At 39.7% G+C, this 19288-nt stretch overlaps 1 protein-coding gene across 1 annotated transcript in view; it reads left to right on the plus strand.

The window, feature by feature from the left end:
* The first annotated feature begins 340 nt into the window (after positions 1-340).
* ints6 (integrator complex subunit 6) overlaps positions 341-19288 on the plus strand; it is a 44517-nt gene continuing 25569 nt past the window's right edge. The window contains exons 1-5 of the mRNA XM_033617946.2: positions 341-784; positions 924-1001; positions 1580-1729; positions 13657-13746; positions 16632-16815. Coding sequence (XP_033473837.1) covers positions 674-784; positions 924-1001; positions 1580-1729; positions 13657-13746; positions 16632-16815 — 613 coding nt within the window. The 5' untranslated portion in view covers positions 341-673. The remainder of the gene's footprint in view (positions 785-923; positions 1002-1579; positions 1730-13656; positions 13747-16631; positions 16816-19288) is intronic.

A 19288-nucleotide genomic window follows, 5' to 3' on the forward strand; every position in this document is an offset into this window, starting at 1 on the left:
TGTTATGTAATCAGCTCTCAGGGACAGACACGGGCCCAGTCCTAAACAAAACGTCCTCACACAGCAGCGGCAAAGCTCCAGGAAAGCGTGCGTCGCCACATATGTTGTATTCTTCAACACATATTGCATGTACAGAATTTTTTCCTTGCATTCCTGCCTCTCAGACGAGCAAGCATGCGCACGAGACGCTCAGCGTTGGCCTTATTTGGATATGGTAATGAGCGGCGCGGGGCGGCCAATGAGGAGCGAGCGTTCGCGCACGTGACGCTGAGAGACCGCTTGGGAGGCGGGGTCAAACGCGGAGCTTAGGTTAAAACCAGTGGACAAGACACAGCGCATTCAGTGTAGGGAGAAGCAGGGACACACTATGAGGGGGAACTTTGTTTCTATGAAACTTAGGAATATTTGCAAAATATTGTAAAAATTATCAAAATCCCTCGTGAATCAATAACCTGCCCCTAGGGTTTGAGGTTTTTAGGTTAGTTCGCCCGGAAAGGGCTTCTACACTCACTATTCTTACACTTTTTTTGAAAGAATGTGTGAGACAGACAGTTAGCCAGCTAGCTAGCTAGCTGAGAGGTGATACAGGCGGCAGGAGAACAAAAGATTTTTTTTGCGTTTTGGCCGGTTGTACTGACACCAAGTCCATGCAGAACGTGTCATTACCATCACAATGCCCGTTTTACTTTTTCTGATAGACACGTCCGCTTCAATGAACCAGCGCACCCATCTGGGCACTACCTATCTGGACATAGCAAAAGGCGCTGTTGAGACTTTTATGAAGGTACTGTAACCACGGGACACATTCATATTGGGAGATCCCGAGCGGGGATTGCGGTTCAGATCATCTTTGTACTGTTGCAAGCTCGCCTGTCACAGCCGATCTCTCGATAACCGTAAATAATTCTCTACTATTTCCACAGCTCAGAGGGAGAGATCCGGCGAGCCGAGGGGACCGGTATATGTTGGTAAATTTTGAAGACGTTCCGTTCGGGATAAAGGTAGAGTTTGTTTTCGGGTCATGTCCAGCTTTACATTGCGCAGATTTGACTGTCCCCCTCCATCGCTCCACCACGTTGTGATCACTACATCAATTGTGTAGAGGAAATCTTCAGGAGGAGCTTTCATACCCCTTTTAAAACATGGCCGACATTTTGTTTCAATGTGAGCAGCAAGGAACTCTGGGTGTTATTTATACAGCGAGGTGATATCTGGGGGAGAGGGAGGAGGAGGTGGAGGAGGAGGTGGTGGTGGTGGTGGTGGTGGAGGGTGACAGACTAGCTTACTTTACTTGTTTAGACCAAATTGCCACTTTAGTCACGGCACACATTGTAATGTGTGATGTGTGTGCCGGTCGCAGCAGCCTGGCACATCTCAGCTGCGGTGCTGTCACATTATTGGCTTGGGCACATAAAGAGGAAGCGACCTATGTATGTGTTTATCACTTTAAAGTCATAATAAAAAAGTTAACCCTTGACTCCTGCAGAAGTTGCCTGGTGCTCACAACAGTGGTGTAGTTATTTAACTTTGTGCTTGTTGCTAACCAAATATGTTTTGTTGTTGGTGTTTTCTTTCAAAGGCTGGATGGAAGGAGAGCCACGCCACCTTCATGACAGAGCTGAGGAACCTCCAAGCAACCGGGCTCACATCTATCGGCCAGTCCTTGAGGACCGCTTTTGATTTACTCAATCTCAATAGATTAGTGACTGGGATAGACAACTATGGACAGGTACGTAGCACTGGAGAGGCAGACAGGAAATCAGCTTGATAATACAAGTGTTATAATGACCTGGTGCAATGTGCCCCCCCTACAGACCTGACCCCTGCTCCCCTTCCCCTATCCCCAGTCTTACAAGCATCAACCACCTGCATACTGTGACCCCACACACTTTCAGTCATGTGCTCATGACACAAACATGACAGCAACAAAGTAAAAACAGGAACTTATTTTTGCACTGCAGTAACCGTTATTGATTACGACATTGATGTGGAGACTCGAGATTGCGCTGCAAACTGCCACTTTGAGAAATCATGGACAGCTTGGTGCTAATATTTTTAGATTTATAGAGATTAAAGTGTAGTCGTGCATGATGTAGTTAAAATCTGAGAATCTCCTACAACACATTTAAAATTCTAAGTTATTTTATAAGGTACACTTTGCTAAAACTAATGCTCTCTAGTACAACAGACCTGCTTTAAATCCCAACTTTATACAGGTTGTAATATTTTAATTTTTTTGGAGCTGCTTAGGGGAGGCGTTACTTAAAGGGGAACACCACCAAAATTGAGAACTCCACTATGTTATTTCCACACCCTGGGAAATATAAATCAATATTTGCTAACACATGCTACTCTCTAAAAAGCCAGAAACCAGAGAAGTTAGTCTCAAACTTGTGATGTCATAGGGTATAAAACGTCTGGAGCTGCTACATAGACGATTAATAGGAACCTGATGTCATGGCAGAGTGTTTTTCCTTTTTTATAGAGTGTCAGACAGGAGGACACTGAGTTTACAGTAACTTCCAGGTAGAAAACCCCTACGATATGTACTTAAAATAAGCCGGCACTGAGCAAACGCTGCCTCAGCTGATTCGTTTTCAGCCACTTAAAAAGAGGCTAGAGAGTCTTCACCCTGATGGAGACTCTCTAGTCGAAACGTGTTGGTCATCCATGTTTTAAAAAAGGATTTTTAACTACAGTCAGAGTGACTTGGATGCCTGCCTATATTATGGACTTTTACACTTAGTGAGCTGGCCAATTGTTATTTTTTATCTCTAAGTGACTCTGTGCCCCATCCTGATTTTTTACAACTAACTACACAGAGCCTTAACTCAGTGCTGCACTCCCTAGTTTTTCTTCATTAAAAAGAGGCCTACCTAAAAAAAAAAATCAGTATCAGTTTAAATAAACGCTGTATTTAGAATATTTTCACCACCTAACCTCGCTGTCACAGTGCTTTCAAATGGAGAACTGACGCTGTTATCTCAAAGCCAGCAGAGTACGGGTGCTGCTGGTCTACAGCTGCCTCGACTGGTTTAAGGTGTAAGGTGATGCAGAGGAAATAATCCAAATATAGTTCACACTTAAATTGATACTTTCTTTAGGTGGCTGAAATATGTTTTACTGCAGCCCTCCTCCACAGCAGTACATTTCTTTGCGTCTGTGTGGGTAGATTTGGTTCATCAGAGAGCTAATAAAGAAGCGTAGTACTTGAAATAAGCACAGCAGAAACATCAGATAGGTCGGACCCTCATGTTTGGTTATATATCTTTATATGTTATAGTTATGGCTGTAAATTTCAACTGTCTTTGAACAGAAAATTCTGCACACTGCTCTTGCTCAGCTTTACAATTTATTGGTGACACTAACGTTTCAGTCCTACGTTTCAGTTCAACGCCGAAACATTAATGTTACTAATAAATTGTAAAGCTGAGCAGTGTGTGGGATTTTCTGTTCAAAGACTTAAGTGATATTTTCCAATGCACCTGCATCTGAGACAGCTGGATGCGTGAATATCTTTTCAAACAAATAATAATAATTATAATAATACGCTGTATTTATAGGCGCCTTTAAGGACACTCAAGGTCACCTCACAGGCAAAGAAAGAGAAAATGACAGCAGATTAAAAAGTCAGTGAGGTAAGGAATAAAGAAACATAAAATAAATAATAAAGTAAAATAACAGAACAAAAAATTAATAATCAGCAAAACAAGTTTTCAGTGAATAAAATGCAGAGTAAATAGTGGATGTGTGTGGCTAGATGGACGGAGTCAAACTGAATAGGCTAGAAAGAGGTGAGTTTTGAGGCGGGATTTGAAAGTAGAGAGAGTTGATGTTGATGAGAGTTGAGGCGCAGGGTGGGGCAGCTGAAGGCTCAGGTGGTCAGGTGGGCTGGCAGGACAGTGAGGTTGATGCAAGAGGAAGACCTGAGAGTGCAGGTGGGGGTGTGCAAGAGTTGGGAGAGGGACAGAGGAGCTTGGTTGTGGATGGCCTTAAAGGTGCGGAGTAAGATCATAAAGTCAGTGCGGTATTTAACTGGGAGCCGATGCAAAGTGATTTCAGGAGTCAGTAAAGATCAGTCGAAAAACTGAGGGCGATGCAGCAGGGGCCGGGGAGTAGTGGCCATTAATCACAGCAGCGTTCACTTCCCGGAAGTCAAATGAAAATTACAACAGAAACACTGGTAAACCAATTTGTCAATTTCACGTATCTCCACAAATAAAATCAAAGTTCTGTTTGTCACATTCCCCTGGGTGCTCTCCGTCTGTGGATTAGCTCCAGCCTTTATACCTGATGACATCACAAATTTGAGTTTCAGCACTCTAGTTTTTGGTTTTGGGAGAGCTGTTCATGTTGACTAGTATTTTTAGAGTATCTAGACCATAGGGATAACATGCATGAAGTTTGAAAATGGGCGTATTTCCCCTTTAAGGGTCGGGTAGGAGCTGCTGTTACACTGTTATCCTGAGAGTCGTTCCTAATATTTAGTCCACCCTCACTGACACAGATGTTGTATTTGGAGCAACTCTCAGCGCCTCTCTGAAGCGTTCTCAACAAAAACCGAACATTACAGCCGTCATAAAGATGTGATTTACTGCTGGGTTGTTGTTGTTTTAGACTGCATAATGTTTTGCTTGGTAGCCCTAAAGAAAATAGGAACTGAGTGTAGTTCCCTGCTCGCCAGAGGACCTTTAAACTTTCCATGGAGTCCACTCTCAAGCTTTTTGGGAGGAGAAAATATTTTTATATTTTATTCTGTCATCTATATCTATCTATGTCATATATGTGAATTATTTGAAGGTATGCTATGCAGGAATTGTTGATTCCTGTTTGCAAATGGTATCTCCAGCGAAAGTGAAAGGCAACCCCAGACTCGCTCTTATTTCAAATGAGCTTTGTCAGTTTGGGGTTTCGCCTCGCTATATTTGCATTTTTTCAGCGCTGTGTTCACAATTTTTGTTGCCTCCTCTTGGATGCATGCTGCTCACCTTTTGGCACCTGGATGCTACCTTTTTATAAAGTGTGACCTCACCTGAGCACTGTGGGCACACACACAGAGGAACATCCTGAACATAGCACGAGAGTGGGTCATAGGTGATGAGTCTGTACGTTGTTTTTTAGTAACATCCTGCATAGCATACCTTTTTAAATATTTGATAAACAAGATCATGAATGTCAGGATATTCAAGAAAAGGCTTCACAAGAAGAAATGTGCTTTAAATTTGACGTCATTGATGTTGTTTTCCATTGTTTTGTACAACTCGGTTTTAATTTGTGAACTTGAAACAAGGCTCTCCTCCAGCTGAACCGCAGAGTTGGTCTGATTCACAGCTGGTAGCCTACGTTCACGTATAATTAATTGGGACTGAATATAGCAAAGAAATATTTCTTGAGCCCACAAAGTCTGGTACTAATTCAATATTACTGGCCCAGCTCCATAAATGCTGCCTAACGTTGACATCACCAGTTTAAATCTCTGTGGTCAAACTTCCAGTTTAGGGAGGCAGCTGCTGAAAGTAGAACTGCATGAGAGAGAGCAAGTATGAAGGATAGAAGCTGTGGTGGTGTTCACAGTTTGAGTGCTGCTCTAATGTCGATGACAAACTCCTTTGATCGTGCCACTTCCCGTGCACCATAACACACAATGACCACAGTGGATCCATCCTGATTTAGTCTCATTAGAAGGCAACAGGAGATGCATCACACCAGCCTGTGAGGTTTTCTTGTCTCCTGTCCAGTCTGTTGAAATGCAGTTTTCTGCCAGAGTAGTCATTATTAATGTAAGCTTAAAAGTCTAGTCCATACCCAGTGTGACTGCTAAGTGAGTCCACACACTGGATGTAGAACCTGGACGTCTGTTTACCACTCTGGAGGTAAGTCAGCAGGAGCAGTCGTAAACGCTTAGCAAGCATTTCCTGAGTAACAAACGACTGATCCGCAACATGCAGGGTAACACATATGACATACATAATGTATGTCAGGCACTCTCAGGGAGTTTGAATGTCAAATGCCAACCAGGCTGGCAGAAGCAATATGGACACAGACACATGTCTGTGACCGCAAACAGCACATGCTGAGGTCAAGGTTACTGTGTCCCGCTTCGCTGACCTCTAAAGACAGGTCGATTTAACAGTATTTATAATTTAATGATGTGTTCTCGACCGGCTTTTCACAACTGGAGGTCAGTTTCAGAAAGAATGGCACGCTGACCTCTTTGACATCATAGCCACTGTTGTAATGAGCAGTAAATATTTTATTTAGCTTATTGTGTCCTTTCAAAAGAAGTGGTGTAATGAACTTTTTAATGGGCTGCAACTGACAATTATTTCATAGATGATTAATCTGTTATTTAAAAAGAATAATTAAAAAATATTAAAATGTAGTTATTATTAAATAAATATATTTAAAAATATAAAATTATTTTATGCTTAATCCCTTATTTATTTATTTAGTTATTTATTTATTTATTTAAATTTAGTCATGATGATATTAAAAATAATGAGAAATGCCTATCACAGTTTCCTATAGCTGGAGCTGCAATGATTAATCAACCAGTTTTCAGCTATTAAATGAACCCCCAACTAATTTGATAACTGCTTATTAACTCTGAGTACATAAATTAAAAAAAAATCTCTGATTCCAGCTTCATAAATGTGAATTTTTTTTTTTTTTTTTTTTACTCCTATGACAAAACAAGACATTAGAGGACGTCATCTTGGGTGCTGGAAAACACTGATCAATATTTTTCACTATTTTCTGACATTTTATAGACAAAACAAGGATGATTAATTAAGAAAATAATCCACAATGAAAGTAATTGTCAGTTGTAACCCCACCCAACATGGCGTCTTCATATTTATAATAATAAAAGCATATTAAAAAGACGACGGATGAAAATAAGAAATAGGCCTAAAAATTAAAAACGTATCACTTAAAGTAAATACAATAAAAAGAATAAAAGCAATAAACACAGTAATACTAATAATAATGAGGATCAAGATGGATTAAAAGTTAATTAAAAAGACCACAAGACACAAAGACGGGCTTTAATAAGTGATTTAAAACCTTTAGATTTAGGCTTCGACTTTGGAACGGCCAGAAGAACCCCACCTGAGGATCCAACGTGCCATGTAGCTTGAGGCTGGACCCAGACGAGCTTTAAAAGTGATCAGTAAAATCTTTAAAAATCAATATTTAACACATAGGCAGCCAGTGCAGAGAAACCAGGATTGGGGTCATGCAATGTCGTCTGCTGCTGTAGTGCTTCTTGTGTCTGACCAACAGTGGAAAACTTGAAGATATTTACTTGACAGTCATCTAAAATTGAGAAAAGCAGCAATCAATTTTTAGTATACTGATTAATAGACTGTTTTGTTACTTGTTTTGTTTCCTTAAAGTGAAGCAGATTGCTTTAAAGGAAGTGGATCAAGTGCGTCTCTGCAGAGAGTTCATTTGTTTATGAGCAGATTATGTTGTTAACTGTTTCAAAGCGAGCGTCACATTCACACTAATAATGATACTCCTGCATGCACTTGTCTTTTTATCAGTGCCCATGTGGTTAAAGCAGCACATGGGGTGCAGATGTTTGTGATAAACCGAATTTCTTCTGAATTTATCTGAAGGGTCTGTGTTGTTTCAAGTTTACGAGCAGAGAGGCTGTAAGGCTGAATCTTCTCAGGTGCAGTCAGAACTCTGAGAGGTTTCATCAGCGCTCTGATGACTACACACACTCACACACACTCTTTGTCTTTATGTTTTTCTGTCTCAATTTACCTCAGCAGCTGCAAATCAAAGCCGAACCAAAGTGATGCAGTGGCTCGTGCTCTGTTGACTTTGTATTCGAAAGGGCCCTGCGTAATGACTCAATATCGTCCACTTTGCTTTCCAATTTAATTCATGAAGAGAAGTCAACTTTGATTTTTCATCTTAAGTGCTCGAGGTGTAAGACGTTCAGTGGGGACGAGAGTTAGAGAGGCAGTGCGGGGGGGAGACAAAGGGGGAGTGAGGCTGTGGGGGAGTTAATATTGCCCTGGAGTGCTTCTCGCTACTGTAACAAAGAGCCCTCCAGGTTGCCAGGCATCTGAGGTGATTCTCCCCAGGGAGATGAAGAGGAGTATGGAGGCAGGGAGGGAGGCAGCCAGCGGGTAATCCTGACACTGATCACAGTTTCATTAAGAGAGCAATGAAAGAGGGAGAGAAAGGGAGGACAGGAACGGAGGAGAGAGGAAGTAATATGATCGGAGATGTTTGGTCGGAAGTAAACACGTCAGCGCCGGTGATGAACGCAACTTTAATGGATCTCCATCAGTCTGGTGTTGTGTTGGCAAACCAGCTGGTCCTGCTGTTTTAAGATGGATGATCTGTCTATGGAGGCAGCTACAGATGATTTGGGCTCCGATTACTGATTATTTTCATTATTGATTAGTGTTTTGATTATTTTCTCATTTAATCATTTGTCTGCAACTTCTTTATTGAATTGAATTGAATTGAATTTATTATTATTTTATTTTATCCCATTTTATTTTATTTTATTTTATCCCATTTTGTTTTGTTTTATTTTGTCCCATTTTATTTTATTTTATTTTGTTTTGTTTTATTTTATTCCATTTTATTTTGTTTTGTTTTGTTTTGTTTTATTTTATTTTGTTTTATTTTATCCCATTTTATTTTATTTTGTTTTGTTTTATCCCATTTTATTTTATTTTATTTTGTTTTATTTTATCCCATTTTATTTTGTTTTGTTTTATTTTATCCCATTTTATTTTATTTTATTTTGTTTTGTTTTATTTTATCCCATTTTGTTTTGTTTTATTTTATCCCATTTTATTTTATTTTATTTTATTTTGTTTTGTTTTATTTTATCCCATTTTATTTTACCCCATTTTGTTTTATTTTATTTTGTTTTGTTTTATTTTATCCCATTTTATTTTATTTTATTTTATTTTATCCCATTTAGTTTTATTTTTATTATGTATTTTTCTATTAAAATAACAAAACAACATATAGCAACACACAGCACGGTACACATATACATATCTGGGAGTCATGTTACCATGGCTAAGCCTCTGTCTGGCAACCAGTTTAGACTTGCCATTAGTATGTTAATGATTCCCCCAAATAAGTACCATAACATATACACAATACATACACACTTCTCCACAAATGATGTTATACATAACACTCACAAACATACACATACACACAAACATAGATTAAATAGGAGCATGTACAGAGGAGGGTGAGAGGGCAAAAGAAACAACAGCATAAAGTTAAGAAAAATAAAATTATAATATTAAAAAGTTAATAATTATATTGATTGCAATAGTAATGAAAGAAAAATCCATATAAACATGTGATAAATAATTCTTCATCAGCATGATAATGTGGTCTTGAGTAGGCTGAATCTGAGCCATCGCGCACAGCGCCAGTGGTTAGGGGCGAAAATGGGTCCTGGATATATCCAGTGTACTATTACATAATTACATTTCCACTTCTGATTCTTATCAAAACAGCAGGTAATTATTTTTTCTGTTGTGTCAACAGATCAGTTTATTGGTCCACCTCAACCAGATATAGATAACCTATCGCTAAGAAACTTGGTCAGTTGGTTGTCTCTCGCTTAAAAATGTTTTCTCCGGATCTTGAACTATTAATTCACATTTTCATTCCCTGCTGTCTTGATTATTCAGGGAGTCTGCAGGTCCTTAAAAAGTCTTAAAATGCTTAAAATTCAATTTTATCAATAGGCCGTAAATGTAAGTAAGTCTTAAATTTTAATTTGGTAGGTCTTAATTACCACAGACATTTAATCTAATTTCATTTATCCATATTTTAATTTGTATATGTCAAAATGAGTCAAGCTCTTCTCATTTCTGATGTTACAGATCTTTAAACATACCACTGAACCCAATACTGCCTTTACTTTATATTTCCACATACCTGTTGGCACAATAGTGATTAACCTAACTCACTCTAATAACTGTATTCCTACATAAAGCCTTCCTCTGCCCAATACCACATGTATACTTTCTTCCTTTATACTTACCTGCAATGCTGGAATAGAAAAAGATGATTTGTCGAAAAATCAGTCTTAAATTGTCCGTGTTGTGAAAGAGGACAGTTACACCAAACAGTGCAGTAAGAAAAACATTGGTGCAGCTAAAAATAATTTTGTTGGATGTCATTTTAAAAGTTTCGTGTCCCCTTGCACGTACACAGGAAAGAGTATTTCGGGCTCTGCTTTGCATCTGCCTCAGTCAAGGTGCTCTAAATCGTTTACAGCTGCTTAAAAATGCAGCTGCCAGGCCGTTAACTAGAACTCACCATCAGTCACACATTACACCTGGTGTTGCATCCCTCTGTGGCCTTCCTGTAAAATTCAGAATAAACTACGTGATCCTGTTGACTACATATGAAGCACTGCATGACCTTGCCATCAGTTACATTTCTGATTCGTTCCTACTTCTCCTATCCTTAAATCTCGGCCTGCTGTCCATCACCTGCTCCAGCTGCAAAACAAAAGGTGATTGTGCATTCGCTGTTTCAGCCCCGACCCTCTGGAATCAAACTCCCTGATCGATCAGATTCACTGAATCTTTGGACAGTTTGAAGCAGCTTCTAAAAACCCGTCTTTATAAGCAAGCCTTTTTTTCTCAAGGTCTTTTTATTGGCATTTGAAGTCACACACGATGCAGTAAATCAAAAATACAGCTGACAAGTTTCTGCTCCAGCAGAGCCCCATCCCTGTTGTACTGTTTAGTAATCAAACTGAATCAACTGCATTAGTAATTACAAGTACAATGTGACAGAAATCGTATATGAGACACAAAAAATAAATAAATACATTAAATTTAAAAATGCAATGGACAAAAAAAAGTAGATAATAATGAGGCATAAGGAAAAACTAACAAAAAATAATTGAAAGCTACAAATAAATAAGTAAATTATATTTGAATTATTTAAATTAAATTATTTAAATTAAATATAGTAAATTATCTTATAGTAAATTATTTAAATTAAATTAATTAAATTATTTAAATTAAATATAGTAAATTATATTAAATATGGATAGTACAAAATGCAACATCAATGGTGTCCATTTTTTCTATACAGGTTAAAAATGGTTGCCATATTGCATGCAATTTCTGAGCACACCCTCTTATAGAATAACTAGTTTTCTTATGCCAAAGCTATCATATTTTTTGCTTAGCGACTAAGATGTATATCTTGTGTACCTACTCCAAATACTGCAGTAGTAGCAGACGGTTTCTCCGGCAACTTTCAAAAAAATGAAAGCGTTTTAAATATTGACTTCCAGAAACTATTTAGTTTTGGACAAAGCCAAAACATGTGTAAAGGTGGCTGGTGCTTGCCTGCATCAGTCACACATAGGGCTGGGCGATATGGACAAATATTCATATCTCAGTATTTTTAGGCTAGATGGCGATACACGATAAATATCTCAGTATTTTCTACGAAATGAGCCACATTTTTGTCACAAGCACTTTTTCCAAAAAACGACTGTGATCAAAATAAAATGCAAAGACAGGGTTTTTTTGCCCTGTTTGAAAATATGCAGCTGCACAACATGTAAATGAAACATTAAATAGAATAAATAGCAGGGCTGTACATTACATTTTTGCAGATAGTGCTGGAGCTACAGAGGTTTAAAGGTTTGCAGCACAGGACACAAAACTAACATGAGTATAAAGGTATCAAGTAGGTCTAAATCCACTGTAGTTTGAAACAATTAAAAAGCTTTGTGGGGGGAGTTAAGACGTAGTTTTCCATCTGTTGGCCTTTCAAATGAATCTAGTGCTGGAAAATGATTTAAATATTCTTATTTATTTAAGCTATTAATCATATTTATGCATAGAGCATCAACAGAGAGGCCGAGGCAGGGGAGGAACGAGAGAGACGTTTTGTCTGCGTTATATGTCGTGTATTTGAAGCGTCTGTGTTGTCGCTGCATTTTTAAAACAGATCTGTCACATGCATCCAGGCGCTGTCTCAATGTCACACATCAGACTACAACTACCAAAAAGATCGGCGATGGTCTATGATCCACCACACACACAAACTAGCAAACAAATACTCACCTGACACGATCAAACAGCTCTGCCTGTGTGCTACTGTGCTAATTTCATTCATCTCACAGACTGATTTAGCGTAGCACGTGCAACATATAAACTGATGTTGCACTGCAGACTAATGAACGGACAGATTGAACAGAGGAGCAGCTCTGTGTCTCTCTCTGTGTTGCTGGAGAACTTGAAAATGAGTAGGGCGGAGAGTGTGGGAGGGAGAGATGCCCACTGGTGTGGCTTTTCGGTAGAACAGCGTTAAGCAACTTGACCCTATATCGATGTAAACGGTGTTGTCTACATCTATATCTTGCTTGAAAATATATCAATATTTCAAACACAGACGTCGTATTGGCCAGCCGTAGTCACACATGGGATCGACACTAGGTTAGAGCTTAGCTAACTTTACTTCTGACCAGACACAGATCAGATCGTCCGTCTCCTGGACTACTGTGTGGACAAAGTGACCGTTTCAATTTTCGTTTTTATAAAAGTTCCCAACTGTACCTTTAACTCTACATGTGATAACACACTGACCTGTCTGACTGTAGTGGACGAGACTACAGGAGCAGAGCTGCCTGCTGCTCTGTATCATCAGTACGGACTGATGTGATGCTCCCAAAATCTAATTTAAATAGCTACATTTGGCTTTTTTTAGCCCCCTTATGACCGACACCTAATTGCATAGCAACAGTAAAAGCTCTGATGTGACACGGATGAAATCATCACTCGTCTGGCAACTAAGCCTCATCGCCGACTCATTCGCATGCTAAGAAAGTGCTCGGTATCATTTCGGGGTTGGGAGAAACAAAATTGCCAGGTTGTCATGGATACCTGGAGCACAGTGGATCTTGGTAGTATCCTGCTCTGTTTACTTTGGGCTGTTTGTGTAACCGGACAGATCCATCATTCAGCAGGAGCCACAGCCTACAGGTAGAGTCCAAACTGAGCGGCTCCACATCCATTAATAATCACAGCGCTGTCGGTACAGGATGGCCTTTGTGAAGCCTCTGTGCGGCTCCGCAGTGAGGTCCAGTCAGTGTGCTGACGGGTTTTTTTCGCTGACAGGACCGCGCTGAGGTTTTTACACTGTTAACTCGCCGAGTTATTCTGTGGCCTCTGTGGAGATCCCACAGGGCTGATGCATAGTGATAAATGCAGTGCTGCTCCAGTTTCATTTTATCAGTGTGTGGAGTGCTGGTGTCATGAAATATTGTGGGGTCTAGCAGAAAAGAGATCCTCAGGTAATGCACTGTGCTGTGGTGGAAGATAGAGCGAACATATACTGCAGATATACTCGTCTCATAGATGTAGTCGCTCTGCTAAAGACTGCACTCTTACTGTTCCCCTTGATGATTCCCCTGAGTTAACGCTCTGCCACTTAACGTAGATCCCCTCTAAGTTATCTATATAATGCCACATTATCTGAGCTCATTTATGCCTCAGTGCTATAAATACACACCTGCTAAATTACGATGTGAATTTGCTCCCGGCTTCTATAAATGCTTTTGTCTCCCCTTTTAGTTTAGTTTGAGAATTAATTGCGAATGTCCTTTTTTTTGTCTCTTTGCAGGGAAGGAACCCCTTTTTCCTCGAGCCCGCCATCATAATCGCCATCACCGACGGCAACAAGTTGACAAGCGGCGGTGGAGTCCAAGACGAGGTCAGCCAACATCAGAAGGGCTCTGTGCTCGGTTGGATGAAAACTCGGGAGCCTGTCTGATCACACGCCAACGTTTCACTTTAACACAAGCATCCATTACCTCATCAAACACCTTCCCTGTTTTCTGTCACTGTGGAGGCTACAGTTAACTCAGTGAACATACGTTGACACCACACAAATGACCTAAGTGGTTACATTGCAGCCTTTATTGATTTCACTCAGTACTGAAACAGTTTCAGAAATAGTTGTTCCCATCAGATACTTAGACACAAAACATGGGGAGATAGGGTTCAGGCTGAAAGTTACTCTTTAGATATCGTCACATTAGAAGAAAGATTGAAATGTAGGTCAATTTTTATTAAGTCACGTCATGATTAAAGTTACAAAAAAAGACATGAACATACAAACAAGCAGACACAGAAAGTAGTATTTATAAATAATTTAAAGCATAATGAAAAGCAGCTGTCAGTGTCGTTACTTTGAGTTACATATTTGCAAAGGAGTGGGAGGAAGTACAAACTTACTAAATCTCACCCCTTCTCCATGAGTCATCCAATAAAATAACACACACAGCTTCTTTATACATATATAAACCTATACCTAAGATTCTCTAAATATACCTTTTTTTTTTATTGCTTTTTAACTTTGTCACACAAACATAACCCATGTATATCTATATAATATTAATTCCCAAATATGTCTTACAGAAACCTATCTTCGTATGTAATATAAATTATCAATCATGCGTGACTTAAAAGTATAAACTAGTCAAAATGTATGGTATATATAATACCAGCTGTCTTTGCCTTACAAAAAAATACATATAAATATTGATATTACATATATATCTTCATCAACTTGTCCTGCTATCTTTTTATATACTTAAATAAGTAAACAAATGAATTATACAAAGTATAAATATGTTATTGTACCAATATATACTTGTGTGTACACCCACATATATTTTAATTGTTGATTAACGTGTTGATTATTGTCTCAATTAATTGTTTGATCTATAAAGTGACAGAAAATTGTGAAGAAAATACCCCTCATGACTTCCCAAAGCCAGAGGTGATGAATTCAAGTGGCTTGCTTTATGTGACCAACAGTCAAAAACCAAAAGGTCTTCAATATTATCTCATAAGAGACTACAAAATCCAGCAAAAAGTCACATTTGCGGTCTTTAAAATGTTGGTAAAAAGTGTCAAAAGTTCCTTCATCATTTTTTAGAGTCCATAGTGATGTTTTAATTTGATTGTTTTGTCAGACCAACAGTCCAAATCCAAACGATCTTCAATTCAATGTCATAAAAGACTAAGAAAACCAGCAAATATTCACATTTGAGGTCTTTAAAATGTTTAAAAATTATAATGAAACTTTTTGCACTCTTTTCTGAGACCAGTGTGATGTTTAAAATTGATTGTTTTTTTTCTGACCAAGAGTCCAAAAGCGAAAGTATCTTCAATTCAGTGTCATTAAAGACCAAGAAAACCAGCAAATATTCACATTTGAGGTCGTAAAAATGTTAGAAAGTAGTGCAAAAATTCCATCATAATTTGTAGAGTCCAGTGTGATGTTTGAAATCGATTGTTTTGTCTGACCAACGTTCCAAAAACCAAAAGATTTTTAATTTAACATCATAAAAGACAAAGAAAATCTGCAAAAATTCACATTTCAGTACCCTTTATGTTAGAAAATAGAGTAAAAAGTTCCATGAATTTTTTTTTTTAGTCCAGTGTGATGTTTAAAATTGATTGTTTTGTTTGACCAACAGTCCAAAAGCCAAAAAATTTGTAATTTAACGTCATAAAAGACTAAGAAAATTTGCAAAAATTCACATTTGAGGTCTTTACAATGTTAGAAAATAGTGTCAAAAGTTCCATCATAACTTTTTAGAGTCCAGCACTATGTGTTAAATCGATTGTTTTGTCTGACCAACAGTCCAAAAACCAAAGATATTCAATTTAACAGTAAGATTTAACAGAAAATCTGAAATTTACATTTGAGATGCTGGAACTGCCTGATGTGCTCCAATTAAATCATTTTAAACTCAAACTAATAACTAAAACTAATAACGACAGCAGAACTACAAATATCAGTAGTCTGTTGCCTTTGAAAAGCCGTGAACACGTTGATTCCTTTGTGGCTTGCTCGTCAGAGTAAATCTGCCTCCCAGTGACTCAGTAACTCGTTCTGCCTTCAATTATTAATTTATTTCTGGCTCTCCATCTGTAAGTTGCCATGTCTGTCATCCAGGTTGACTGTTAGTGCTGCTGCTCCCCGTGAGACGGAGAGGACTTTCAGTTTTGTAGCTTGGAGGTCAAACACATACAATTAAATCGTTGATTCTGCAGCGGCGGTCTAATTTATGGGCTCTGTGATAATTCCAGGTTTGTGCTTGTTCAGACTGGGCACAGAGTGACGTTTGGTGGGCAAGTTTTGACTTTAATTGCAGCTCTCCTGGCAGTTATTTAAAAGTCTGGGCTGCCTGAGGATTGTCTGAAAAGAGAGTTTCTAAGAAATCCTGTGTTTGAGGAGCAGAGATGGAGAGACGCTTGTTACTGTAAGAGGAGCTCAGTTTGTAGAAGGTGTCTGCTTGAACATTAGCATTAATTACGGTTGTTTAACTACCAACCTTAGATGTGCTCTTTTGTTCTTGGTGACAACCCAGACTAGTGGTGGGCAATATGAAGCACATTTTCTGTGACAGTCTGTAACACTGGATGTGGTACATTTACAGCAAGTTCAAGTTTAAAAAAAAAAAAAAAAAGGTCTGTAGATGAGAGCCACATGGGAATATGTGTTTTCGGATAATGCAGTGAATTAAATACCTGATAGATTTGTCATTAACACTCAATCCTCTGTTTCCTTCCTCCACCGTCCAGCTCCATCTGCCTCTGACCACCCCGCTGCCCGGCAGTGAGCTGACCAAGGAGCCCTTCCGCTGGGATCAGCGTCTGTTCGCTCTGGTGCTGCGCATCCCCGGCAACGCTTCGGTGGAGCCCGAGCCCCTGGGTGGCGTCCCGCCTGATGATTCTCCAATCACTCCCATGTGTGAGGTCACTGGAGGTAGGCGGACTGAGTGCAGGCTGGTGTTTGCTTAATGTATAGTGTGTAGTTAAAGGGGCAGTCCACCAATTTTACACACAAAAGAAAATTACTCATCATTAGAATAATATGATGTCTAACATCTGCAGCTGTGGAGGAGTTTTGTCAAGTCCAAGAAATATCTTTGGTTAGACCAGGGGTAGGCAACCTGTGGCTATTTAGACCCTCTCCAGTAAAGTAGCCACCGTGATTAGTACTTGCACTTACTTGTTGGCACAATAATGATTAACCTAACGCACTCTAATCACTAGAATGGGGCGTGAGATGGATCGGTGGTTTGGCAGGTGAAGAAGGAGCTGAGCCAGAAGGCAAAGCTTTCGATTTACTGGTCCATCTACGTCCCAACCCTCACCTATGGTCATGAGCTCTGGGTAGTGACCGAAAGAATGAGATGGCAGATACAAGCGACTGAAATGAGTTCCCTCCGTGGGGTGTCTGGGCTCAGCCTTAGAGATAGGGTGAGGAGCTCGGACATCCGGAGGGAGCTCAGAGTAGAGCCGCTGCTCCTTCGCGTCCAAAGGGGTCAGTTGAGGTGGTTCGGGGATCTGATCAGGATCCTCCTGGTCACCTTAGAGGTGTTCTGGGCACATCCCACTGGTAAGAGGCCTCAGGGCAGACCCAGAACACACTGGAGGGATTACATATCTCATCTAATATGGGAAAGCGTTGCTGGGCAGAGGGACGTCTGGAATACTTTGCTCAACCTGCTGTCTTTGCGACTCGGCTTCAGATAAGTGGTTGAAAAGCAATGGATAGATGGACTCTAATAACTATAGTCCTACATAAAACCTACCTCTGCCCAAAACCACATATATACTACTTACCTTTGTAAGGGACAAAAAAGTAAAGACTACACAGTCATTCTCCACCTCTTCTTCAGGAGTCAGACAGCTGGCTAACAAAGACATGACAGTTTTATTCTTTATTTATGTTCTTGATCATCTGCACACCAGAATATTTTAGTTACTTGTTATTGTTCACAGAGTAACAGCTGATTGTTTGTAAATGGCTGTTATTATGACCTTTATCTGAGAAAAACATTTCTACAGCAGAGCCCGTTGGAACAAGCCGGGACAAGCTCAAAGTATTTATAACATCAGATCAAAATAGCTATTTGTCGAATGCATTCTGCAGCGCAGCGGATGAATCATCTCTATCAATACAAAGAAAGAGGAGAATAATGGGTGTGTTTTCTTGTATTTTTTGTTTTGGAGAGGGAAAAGAACTTGGTGACAGTGAGGAAGCATGCCTTGGCAGCTGTTTCTCAGTCCAGTGGGGGACAGCCCCGAGCTCTGTCTCAGCACTGTCTTGCTCAACATTCAGAGTTACTTGTGTTTACAGGTTTGCCAGTGGGAGCCGAGTACAAACACAGTATGTGCTTGTTTTAACCACTGAGGCGGCCTGCTGGAGCTGTTGTGAAGCGGGTTAGCGCTTTGCTCAAGTGCACTTTAGGAGTCTTTGTTGATTAAAGGAAAACTTTGTCCCCCAAATGACCATTTGTACATCAGTTACTCAGCCTGTCCTACGCTGAATTCTTTAAGAAAACTTTTCTCGCATGCAAACAGTGAACAAAGAATCAAAAAAAAAAGAAAATTAGTGATGAATTAAAGTCATAGTGGTCCGCATTTAATGACAGCAAAACTGTATCAAAACATCAGCTTACAAACTCTTAACACAAACTCATGCAGTATAATCTGGATTTCATTTATCCAGTCAACCGACAGCGCTCTGATGGGGCGCTAAACTAAGGGGCCATACACATGCCGCGTTTTTTGCGCCCTCACATCAGTTGTTTTCACTGTAGACACGCAGCTGGCACGATCAAACACCAGAGCAACACTGCATGCACGCATTCCCGAGCCCATATTTTTCATGGCGCGATGGCTGCACCCTGAGATAACTGAGTCCAACTTTTGGAACGCAGCAGCGTGCAATGTTATGACGAAGAACAACCAATCACAGCCGACAGATATCTTTCCCTTCTTCCATAAATATCAGTCTGTGGTAAATATGGAGAAGAAGGCGTACACACTTATAAACAGTTCCTGGAAGAAGATCAGCTCTGCACTCAGGATTTCAGGTAAATAGGCTATGATACGGTGCTTGTTAAGGTTGCTTAGCAACCTCAGACGCAACCTGCCACAACACTCTTGAAAGCTGGCACAGAAAAGGCACAAGGGTTGCACACAATGCCTGACCTCGCGTTGTACAGGTGGTTGAAGATACCGCATTTGAAAATTTTATATTCTCTCTTTAAAGTAGTTTTACCTGACTGAACACAGGAGCTGCTGGTCTACCACTGCCTCAATCAGTTAGTTACTTTGTGTTATTGTGAGACTTTGGTGAATTTGAAGTCACCCTCTAAAACACCAAAGTCACACAATAACACAAACTAACAAACTGATCCGAGCAGACGTAGACCAGCAGCTCCTGT

The sequence above is a fragment of the Epinephelus lanceolatus genome, chromosome 14 (genome assembly GCF_041903045.1).
Source record: "Epinephelus lanceolatus isolate andai-2023 chromosome 14, ASM4190304v1, whole genome shotgun sequence".
Lineage (NCBI taxonomy): Eukaryota > Metazoa > Chordata > Actinopteri > Perciformes > Serranidae > Epinephelus > Epinephelus lanceolatus.